Source organism: Myotis lucifugus, unplaced genomic scaffold, assembly GCF_000147115.1.
Source record: "Myotis lucifugus unplaced genomic scaffold, Myoluc2.0 scaffold_37, whole genome shotgun sequence".
Lineage (NCBI taxonomy): Eukaryota > Metazoa > Chordata > Mammalia > Chiroptera > Vespertilionidae > Myotis > Myotis lucifugus.
In genome coordinates, this window is record NW_005871085.1 from 527,720 (window position 1) to 538,299 (window position 10,580).

At 46.7% G+C, this 10,580-nt stretch overlaps 2 protein-coding genes across 2 annotated transcripts in view; both read right to left on the minus strand.

The window, feature by feature from the left end:
* CDC20 (cell division cycle 20) overlaps positions 1-564 on the minus strand; it is a 4,330-nt gene extending 3,766 nt beyond the window's left edge. The window contains 1 exon segment of the mRNA XM_023752812.1: positions 384-564. Within this exon segment, the coding sequence (XP_023608580.1) occupies positions 384-564 (181 nt within the window).
* Positions 565-7,635: 7,071 nt separating this feature from the next.
* MPL (MPL proto-oncogene, thrombopoietin receptor) overlaps positions 7,636-10,580 on the minus strand; it is a 14,948-nt gene continuing 12,003 nt past the window's right edge. Inside the window, exons 9-11 of the mRNA XM_023752813.1 lie at positions 10,044-10,051; positions 8,940-9,027; positions 7,636-8,737 (exon numbers count right to left, since the gene is read on the minus strand). Of these exons, the coding sequence (XP_023608581.1) occupies positions 8,450-8,737; positions 8,940-9,027; positions 10,044-10,051 (384 nt within the window). The 3' untranslated portion in view covers positions 7,636-8,449. The remainder of the gene's footprint in view (positions 8,738-8,939; positions 9,028-10,043; positions 10,052-10,580) is intronic.

Consider the following 10,580-nt stretch of genomic DNA (forward strand, 5'->3'; position numbering starts at 1 on the left):
TTGTCTCACTGTTATGATTCAACGGTAGCGTGCGTACTCGTCACCGCTTTCTTATAAGATCATCAATGCCCCCAAGACCGGGGATCCTGTCCTTGCTGGCCACCGGAGTTCTAATACAAGCTTGAGACAAAACTCTATGGAGCATCTACGTCTACTCGCGATCACTTATGCTATGAGAGGAAACTTTCCATCTAATGAGGGGTCAATAGGGATGGCCAGATATACAAGTCGTGCCCAACTTCCAGACGAAGATCAAAATACCGAAGCATATTTTTTAACGTGTTCAAACGAACACACAACATTCCCACTGGGTCCAGAGGGGGGGAACCCGCAGCTGAATGTCAGACGCGCCCGCGACCCGCGACCCGCCGCACCCCACTGACCCGGAGTGCGGCCCGGGGGTCCTGCCGGCGGTGTGGACCCGATTGGCCGCCCGCCTGGGTGAGTGGCGGGCCCCGAGGCTTCCTTAGCTTTGCGCTGCCAGCGCGCGGGGGGCGCATTGGGGATGGTGGTGTCCAGCTGCAGCAGGGAGTGCAGGTCGCTGTCGAACACGAACTGCGCCATGGGAGCGAAGCGTCCGCAGGGGAAAGGTGCCCGCCGAGCCCTGGAAGAAGACAGGCGTCCGTGCTCGGAAAGGCCGGCCCCACGGCCAGGGTCGCCTCGGCCGCGGGCCCCCCGCGGCAGGGCCCCGCCGCCACTCACCGTCAGCTCCGAGCCGGTGCGATCCCCGACCGACCTGAGAAACGCAGGCCTGAGCGTCTTAAACTCTCCGCTCCCGGCAGTCATTGGCTTCTTCGAAACCCAACGGTCGTAACCGTCACTTTTTCCCATTGGCCTCCACGGCCCTGGGGGCGGGTCTTCCGGGGCAAGTCGCAGATCTCACGAGAGTTCAGCCGGGACACGTGATTTGTGTCGGAAAGCGAGAGGGAAGGGGCGGGGAGCGTCCGGGGGCGGGGCTCGCGCTGCCTCCGCCTGGCCGCTTCGCTTCCATTCATTCCTCAGGTTCCCCTCACCCGCCCTGCACATTTAAACCCTCCCTGTGGGGCTTATTTTTGATACCCAAGTGCAGAGAGCTGTGGAACGACCTGAAGCACTGACCCCTTTAGAGAACGGAAGGGAGAGGGTGGAGGGAGAGGGCGGGATGGGGTCTGAAAGGGCTGAGAGGCTTCACGGAAGGGAGGCCGGAGGAGTTAGGGTTCATCCGCTGTTGGCCCGGTGAGAGCAGGGATGCTGTAGGCAGACATGAGCAGAGCAAGCACGTTGGGCCAGGTTCAGGAGGTCATGGGGTGTAAAGCCACAGGTGCCTAACCATAGCCAGTGATGGCGAACCTTTTGAGCTCGGCGTGTCAGCATTTTGAAAAAACCCTAACTTAACTCCGGTGCCGTGTCACATATAGAAATGTTTTGATATTTGCAACCATAGTAAAACAAAGACTTACATTTTTGGTATTTATTTCATATATTTAAATGCCATTTATCAAAGAAAAATCAACCAAAAAAAAATGAGTTCGTGTGTCACCTCTGACACGCATGTCATAGGTTCGCCATCACTGCAATAGACAATTGTCGGGAGGGAAGTCACCCCCGGGGTGACCTTTCCTCCCCTAGCATATGGATGGAGCCCCCGACCGGTCCTCCCTAGAGATAGCATCTAGGCCTCAGTTGTATTTCAACTCCAGGCCCAGAAAAGCAACAACACCAGATAAGCAATTCCAAGGCTGACCTCAGAGCTGGCTGCATTGAATAATGACAATGACCCTCTGCCCTGGTGCCGGCCAATCAGTGGAGACTACGACTCTGAAAGGACACACCTGTAAAACTGCTGAGTATTCTATTGAGATCTTCCCCTGGGACCTCCCCTACACTCTCCACCCTTAAAACCCTCAGGACGGAGGACCCCAGTGTGTTCTCCCTCCTAGGAGCACACTCACGCTCTTCCCTCTCCCTTCTCCTTCCCTGCCATCTCCCTGCCCCTGGCACCTTACCATTAGCTTCCTCACTCCCAAGCTCCAAGGGCCCTTCCTTTACACCTATAACTTGTTTCTGAAGCCCATTTCCTCTAGGAATTACTTTTCTACCTCTGTAATTGACCCAATAAATGTTCTCTTACAGTTTGGGCCTGGAGTTAATTCTTTCCTAGCCAGAACCCAAGTACCCAGGTTGCTGAACCCAGATGTGGTCTGACCCCACCGGTCATACACCTGGTGCTATTCCTGCCGCCTACAACAGGGACACTGCTAGGAAAGAAGTAGTACGTGTGTTTGTTTTTAAAATTGTTTTGTTTGCTGTTTTACAATCAGGGGAAATGAAGCTGAAAGGGGTGAATTCCTTATAGTCAAGAAAAAGAATCAGGATTCAGACCTGCCCATCTAGAAGGTAAGGTTGGACTTGCCCTGAGGGAGACATTGTGGCTTATTCTTATGGGGCTTTAGAGGTGTCAGGAATTTTAGAGATCCATTGCGGAGGTGCACCCTCCCCATCTTGGAAACACCCATATTTTATAGGTGAAGAAACAGAGGCCCAGGGAAGGGATGTGCCAGAGTTCACACAAATTGGTGGAAATCCAGGTTCAAAACCCATTTAATCCAGTACTCTAATAATGACTTGAATGAATTGTGTGAATGTGCTTAGAGGTGAAACAGCAATAATAAAAATAATAATAGGTACCATTTATTGGCCATCTGCTAACTATTGTGTTTAAAGGGCTTGCATACATTATTGAGTTTAATCCTTACTCCTATAAGACATAATCTTGCCCCTTTTATAGAAAAAGAAACTGGGTCAGAAAAAGGTGAAAAACTTGCCCAAAGGCACACAGCCAATAATAATAAGTAGTGGAATGCCCTGGCCAGTGTTTCTCAGTGGTTAGAGCGTCTGCCTGAACACTGAAGGGTCTCGGTCAAGAGCACACCTGGATTGCAGGTTCAGGTTCAGTCCTGACCATGGGTGGTTGGGGTGCATGTGGGAGGCATCCAACCAATGTGTCTCTCTCATGTGGATGTTTCTCTCTCCTCTCTCTCTCTCTCTCTCTCTCTCTCTCTCTCTCTCTCATCTCTGCCCCCTCCCTCCCTCTCACTCACTAAAAATCAATGAAAAAAAAATCCTCTGGTGAGAATTAACAAAACAAAACAAATGTGTGAGCCACGACCTGCGTGGTTCAAGGTTCAGGATCTGGAGAAGGGCCACACACAATGACAGAGACGAGACAAGAAATAATAATTTGGAAATATTCGGGGCCAGGCGGGAAGCCCAACGCAAGGGGAAGGACTTCCACTGGTGCCCACGCCTTGCCAACCTTTTATTCAATTTTGGATACACATATAGCCCTTAGTCAGGCAGGCAATTCCGGTAACAGACAGACTATCTTAAAGGTCAGTAAAGATTTACTCTGAGACTATTTGGTCAGGAAATTGCTTGAGCCACTATTGTCTCGACTAAACAATTGGTGCATAGCTCTGGCCCTTGCCAGGGCTCAAGGTTCACCAGCGTTCTGGGCTCCTTGTTTACATGTCTCTGATAGTGAAGACAATGGGTAGCTTCCAACGAACAAACAAACAAAAATAAGTAGTGGAGTGAACTCTGATGATGACAGAGAAAAATCTGGTGCTCTTAGCCCAAATTTAATATTGTTACCTTTGATTTTGAAGTGTTTATGTTCTTTATTTCCAACTACCTTGGAAAACAAGGAGTTGGATATCCTGGGGTTTTAAATGGGGAGTCCCATTTACATAGGAAATGTAGTCTAGAATCAGGCTGGTCAGGGCCTTAAATGTTAAGCTAAGGAGTTTGGACTTGATCTGTTTTATCAGTGAGAGTTTTCTGTGTAGGGAAGGGCCAAACAAAACATATCTGAGGGCGGGACATGGCCAGCAGTTTGCAGCTTCTGGAGTAGGGTTAACTGCAGAGAATAAGGATAGGGTAAATAAGGGTACAACCTCAAGGAATTCATAATTTTAAAATAAAGGAATGAAAGAAGCCAGATTATACTGACATGGACCTTGAAATGGGAAGAATTCTAATATGATGCAAAATAGTTAAGCAGAATGATGAGAGAAGAGGTCAGATATAGCTATTGAGAAACAAATCATCGGTGACCTTGGAGAGAGAGGGATCAGGAGAGTGGGTGCTCGGGTTCCAATTGGAAAGGTCGAAGAAAGAAGGGTGGGGAGAATACGAAGGCAGCAGCACGGCCTACTTGTGTGAGAAATCTGGGAGTGGAAAAGGGGCAGTGCAATGGGAGTTTGAGGGAATAATAGCACCAAGAGTCCTATGTCTTTTTTTGTTGTTGTTAATCCTTACCCACGGATATTTTTCCATTGATTTTTTAGAGAGAATAGAAGAGAGGAGAGGGACAGAGAAAGAAAAAAGCATAGATGAGAGAGAGACACATTGATTGATTGCCTCCCACACATGCCCAAACTAGGGCTGAGGATCAAGCCAGCAACAGAGGTACAAGTCCTTGACCTGAATTGAACCCGAGACCCTTCAGTCCACAGGCTGATGTGTTATTCACTGAGCCAAACTGACTAGGGCGAGGCCTATGTCTTTTGGAAGGTGAAGGCAAGAGTCAGGGGAGGTGAAAGGGGCCAGGCAAGGGCCAGCTGACAGAACAAAGGAAACTGGGTACCTTCCCCAGGAAGAAATGGGGTAGAAAACACAGGGAGCTTTTCCAGTCTAGGAAAGAAACATCGCTTCCTCTTAGGCTAGAGGCAAGGAGAACAAGGCTTTTGAGATGGATAATTAGAGGCTGAGGAGCTGGTTAGATGGGGGGAACTCACACCTGAAGGACTTGAATCTAGGGAAGCAGAGGATATGGAAGGAATAGAATATAGGTGATATTCAGGGGGTGGAACAACTTAGTTGGGAAATTAAAAATAGCTCAATAAACACTGAGTATTAACTATATGCATGGCATTGTGTTAACATTTTTAATCCTCACATTAGCAAATAGTGGAAGAGAAAGAAATCAGGTTCTGAAGAGTCAAAGGTAAGGAGTGAGATTAGTAGGAAGATCAATCTGGAGGCAACATACAGGTTGAAACTGGAGAGATATAAAGAGAGACTACAGTGTGGCTCAGTGGTTGAGCATCGACCTATGAATCAGGAGGTCACAATTCAATTCCAGATCAGGGCACTTGCCCAGGTTGTGGGCTCGATCCCCAGTCGGGGGAGTGCAGGAGGCAGCTAATCAATGATTCTCTTTCATCATTGATGTTTCTCTCTCTCCCTCTCCCTTCCTCTCTGAAATCAATAAAAATATATATTTTAAAAGAGGCAAAGATATTAGTTAAAAGGCTGTATGTAGTTCAGTGGAGATAGAGGAAATGGAATTTAAGAAGTATAAGTGACCCTAACCGGTTTGGCTCAGTGGATAGAGCGTCGGCCTGTGGACTCAGGGGTCCCGGGTTCAATTCTGGTCAAGGGCATGTACCTTGGTTGCGGGCACATCCCCAGGGGGGGTGTGCAGGAGGCAGCTGATCGATGTTTCTCTCTCATCTATGTTTCTGATTCTCTATTCCTCTCCCTTCCTCTCTGTAAAAAATCAATAAAAATATATATATATAGAAGTAAAAGTGATCAGGACATGATGGCTGAGTGGGTGTAAAGGTGAGAGGTTCACTGGTTTGGGCCTCATCCCTGTCTTGAGTCCCTAGGAATAAAGTCGGAGCCTTGAAGATGACTAGGGGAAGGAATGATGGAAAATGAGTATACTGGATGTCATCCATTTGTCCCATTCAGACCCACTCTTCATCCTTCTCCACCCTGCCCGTGCCCTATGAAGATGATTCATATGGCCTGTGTCAATGGATTTCCTTGGGCTCTAGTTTTTGTTTGGGTTCCACCAATGGGGGGATATTATGGGTTGAATCGTGTCCCCCAAATTCATATGTTGAATTCCTAAGTCCCAGTACTTCAGAGTGTGACCTTATTTGGAAATAGGGTCATTGCAGATGTAATTAGTTAAGATGAGGTCATTTGGGAGGGCCCTAATCCAGTATGTCTGGTGTCCTTATATAATGGGGAAATTTAGGCACAGACACACACAGGGAGAATGCCATGTGAAAATGAAGACAGAGATAAGGGTGATGTTTCTCCCAAGTCAAGGTCCGCCAAAGACTGCCAGGGAACCACCAGAAGCTAGGGGAGAGGCATGGGACAGATTGTTTCTCACAGCCTCAGAAGGAACCAACCCTGCTGACACCTTGAACTCCTAGCCTCCAGAACTGTGAGACAATACATTTTTGTTATTTAAGCTACCAAGTTTGTGGTACTTTGTTACAGCAACCCTAGCAAACCAGTACAGAAATCAGAGGGTGGGAGAAGAGTGACCTTGAGCTATTTATTCCCCTGGCTCCCTCCCTGCCATGTCTCCATGGGTTGGCTGTATATCTCTATCTAAATGGAGAGCCAAGCAGCCCTCTTTCACAGCTACTCTCCCCAGGTCTAGTAACTACTCTCTCCCCTTATCCTTTGATGCCTAGGGGTGGAACCAGCTCCCAGTTGTTGTTAGTCCTGGGTTATTGCACTGTTCCTTGATGGTTTTCATAAATCCTGCCTCATCTTTATAAATATTCCCTTTATTAAACTCTCATCAAGATACCCAGTTTGAGTGTGCCATCTATTTCTGCCAAGACCCTGACTGATACAATGGGTATGTTTGGAGCCAGAAAAAACAAACAAACAAACAAAACTAAATAAAAAACACCCTTGTTTGAGAATTTGAATGGATCAGGAGAATCCATAGCCAGAATGGCTGAAGCACATTTTACTGCTGTATATGAATGGCTTAGAGCAGTGGTTCTCAACCTTCCTAATGCCGGGACCCTTTAATACAGTTCCTCATGTTGTGGTGACCCCCAACCATAAAATTATTTTCGTTGCTACTTCATAACTGTAATTTTGCTACTGTTATGAATTGTAATGTAAATATCTGATATGCAGAATGTATTTTCATTGTTACAAATTGAACATAATGAAAGCATAGTGATTAATCACAAAAACAATATGTAATTCTATATGTGTTTTCCAATGGTCTTAGGCGACCCCTGTGAAAGGGTCGTTCGACCCCCAAAGGGGTCGTGACCCACAGGTTGAGAACGCTGGCTTAGAGGACGAGGGAGGTTGGCATGGGGTTAAGGTGATGGTGTCCAGAAAGATTTAATTCATTTAGAAAACATTTATTGAAGGCTTACTCCCATGCACCAAACACTCCTCTGTGGGGGGGGGGGGGGGCAAGCGGAGGGTGGAGGAAGACAAGTCAGAGCCTTTGCCCTCAAGAAGCTCACAATCTAGTAGCAGGAGACAGACAAGTAAATGGTTGCTTGCATAGTCATCACAGGTGCTGTAGTAGGAATCTGGGCTGGAAACAAGAACTTGGGTTAGCATAGAGTAAAAGCAATGAAAATGGATGGAATTAGAGACTGTTAAGAATGGACTCTAGAGCCCTAGCCAGTTTGGCCCAGTGGATAGAGTGTCAGCCTGCGGACCGGGTTCGATTCTGGTCAAGAGCACGTACCTTGGTTGCAGGCTCCTCCCTGGCTCAGGCCCTGGTTGGGGCACTTGCAGGAGGCAACCAATCAATGTGTTTCTCTCTGTCTTTCCCTCTCTCATCCACTCTATCTAAAAGGTCAATGGAAAAATATCCTTGGGTGAGGATTAACTAAAACAAACAAACAAAAAATAAATAAAAAGAATGGACTCTGAGAGACTTCTAAAAAGGAGTAGAAGAGATGCCAGGCTAAGAGAACAAGAAAGAATAATTATGACCATTCAGATATATGAAACACTATATCCTAGGCACTGTGCTTAGATTATCTCACTTAATCCTCTTCACAACTCTGTAGGGTTCCATTACCCCTGTTTTATAGATGAGAAACTAAGGCTCAAAGACTTTATTTGGCCACAGCTAGTAAGTGGAATGACAGGAATTGAACTCAGTGCTGACTCCAGAGTTTGTGTTCTCAACTACTAGAGGAACAAAACCAGGAGAGACCGTGATATCATAGAAGCCAAGGTAGGAGAGAATTTAAAGGAGAAACAAGTAGTCACTGTGGCAAATGCCACAGAGAGATCAGATAAATAGAGGGTTAACAAGATCCTATTGGATCTTGCAATTAGAAAGTTTGAGATGAACGTTGCCTGGGCAGTTTCATTAGCAAATTTGTAGTAGAAGTACTCATTGAAGTAGTCCAAAAAGCAAATGAGAAGTGGGGAAGTGTGGCATTAAAGAGGTGAGAGAAAGAAGGTGGAAATTAGAGCTTAGTCAAATAAATGAGCCTTGCCTGAGGAAAGAGGCTCCTGGATTTTTGTCAGCAGCAGTATTGCAAGATCAGTGTTGTGAAACCCAGCTACAAGGGTCAACAAAGAGGATGGAAGTGAGGTCTGAGATGTGTATGGTGTGGCGGTGGGGTGGGGTGGGGTAGGTAGAAAGGGTGGGAAGAAAGGTCTACTAGAGGGTTTGGTTCTGTCCAGGGTACTGGGAGTGAGGAGCCTGCCAACAGGTCAGTGGTAAGTAGGAATGGTTGGCAATGTGAGTGGTGCAGTAGGATCCCGACTCAGCCGTGGGCAGTTGCACAGAGAGGGGCATGGTCCCCAGGCAAGCGGGCTGCAATCCTCGGTAGTCCATCTGGGTCTGGGAGGAACATAGGGGCAAGGGAGTCTTCTCTGAGGACTTAGGTAGAATTTCAAGGAGGCTGGGTTCCACTTCTTCATAGACATCTGAGACTGCAGCCTTGGGCTGGGAGAGATGAGAGGAAAAGGGGGCTGGATTAGCAGGTCGTGTGCGAGAAGACCCAGATTGTGTAGGAAGGAGGGTCTGGCTTGGGGTAGGCCCAGGACAATGGAATACTGGTAGGCAATGGTCTTAGAAAGGTTGAGTGTTCAAGGATCCAGCTCCTTGTAGGACTAGTGGTGGATGGTAGGGAGAGGAGTGCACTCACCGGACTCAGGGCTGCAGTATCCCGAAGGTACTGGCCTAGGACCCGGTGTAGGTCTGGCAGTGAGGGCCACAGGGCATGCCTCAGGCTCCTGGGGAGAAGAAAAAAGGAGACTGAGTCATGGGAGTGAGTTGGGAGGGAGGAGAACATTGAGGTGGGGCAGTGGGGGAGGCTCGGGGGGGGGCAAATAAACCTTGGGAGAGGAAAGGGTGTTGTCCATGTTAATAAAGGTAAGAGTATTGGGTCCAAAAGGAACCCTTTGGGGGGGGGAGGGGATTTTTGGTGGTGTGGAAGATTACAAAAAAAGGGACGGGTACAGAGTGTTCCTAAAACCTTTCTGCTTTCAGGGCCTTTGGGTGCTTTTTTTTTGCTCGGGAACCACTCAATTATTCCCCTCGCTTTCATTTAGGGTCTCGGTTCAAAATCCCATTCTGAACAAAAGAGGGTTTTCCCTGACTCCCCTGTCTAAAACAAGTACCACCTCCCTTCCCCATTACTTTATCTTCTGCTCTGCTTTATTTTTCTTTATAACACTTGACTTATTATGTATTTATTATTTTTTAATAAAATTTTATTGATTTTTTTTTTTTTTTTACAGAGAGGAAGGGAGAGGGATAGAGAGTTAGAAACATCGATGAAACATCAGTGAGAGAGAAACATTGATCAGCTGCTCATGCACACCCCTACTGGGGATGTGCCCGCAACCAAGGTACATGCCCTTGACCGGAATCGAACCTGGCCGATGCTCCATCCACTTAGCCAAACCGGTTAGGGCTATGTATTTATTATTATTGTATCTATTTGTTTTTGTCTCACCCCATTAGAAGAATGTAAGCTCCACAAGAGCAAAGAGTTTGTGTATTTGCTCACTTCTATATTTCCAGTGTATAGAATAGTGTGTGGCCCATAATAGGTGCTCAAGTAATTAGCTTAATGAATGAATGAAGAGAGCCAGTGGGGCTTATTATTAAGTTACTGGGGAAGGTGATCTATCTGGGAAGAGTATGGATTAAGGTATGTTGGGGAACTTCCAATTCTTTAGGCTCATATTTCCACATGGAGGGACTTTAGCTGAACAACATTTCAGACCTCTTCTGTGAACCTCACTCATATCTCTCCAGGGGAGAAGGAGTGAGTTATCTGGTAAACTGGGGAAAAGGAGCTGAGTACGTCTGGTTCAGCAGCACCACCTCCTCCTTTTCTCCTTTTTACTTGGATCTGGCTACCTGCATAGAGGCTACATTCCCACCTGCATATTAAAAGTTCAAAGACAGGCATGTTCAAAGAGAGATGATAGCCTAGGACCATCAAAAGAAGCTGCCTGGAGGAGTTGCTTTCTGAGCTGAGTCTTCAAGAATCAAAAGGTGTTGCCAATTGAAAGACTGAGGTGGTATGCATTCTATCTTTTCTGTTTATAACTTCCAATGACATTTCTCCTTAACCTTAGTCTTCCCACATAAATAAGTCATTTATTAATAACATCTATTTAAGGGTGTGCTATCTGGCATACACTGTACTGAGGATTCTTTTTAATATATATTTTATTGATTTTTTACAGAGAGGAAGGGAGAGAGATAGTTAGAAACATCAATGAGAGAGAAACATCGATCAGCTGCCTCCTGCACATCTCCCACTGGGGATGTG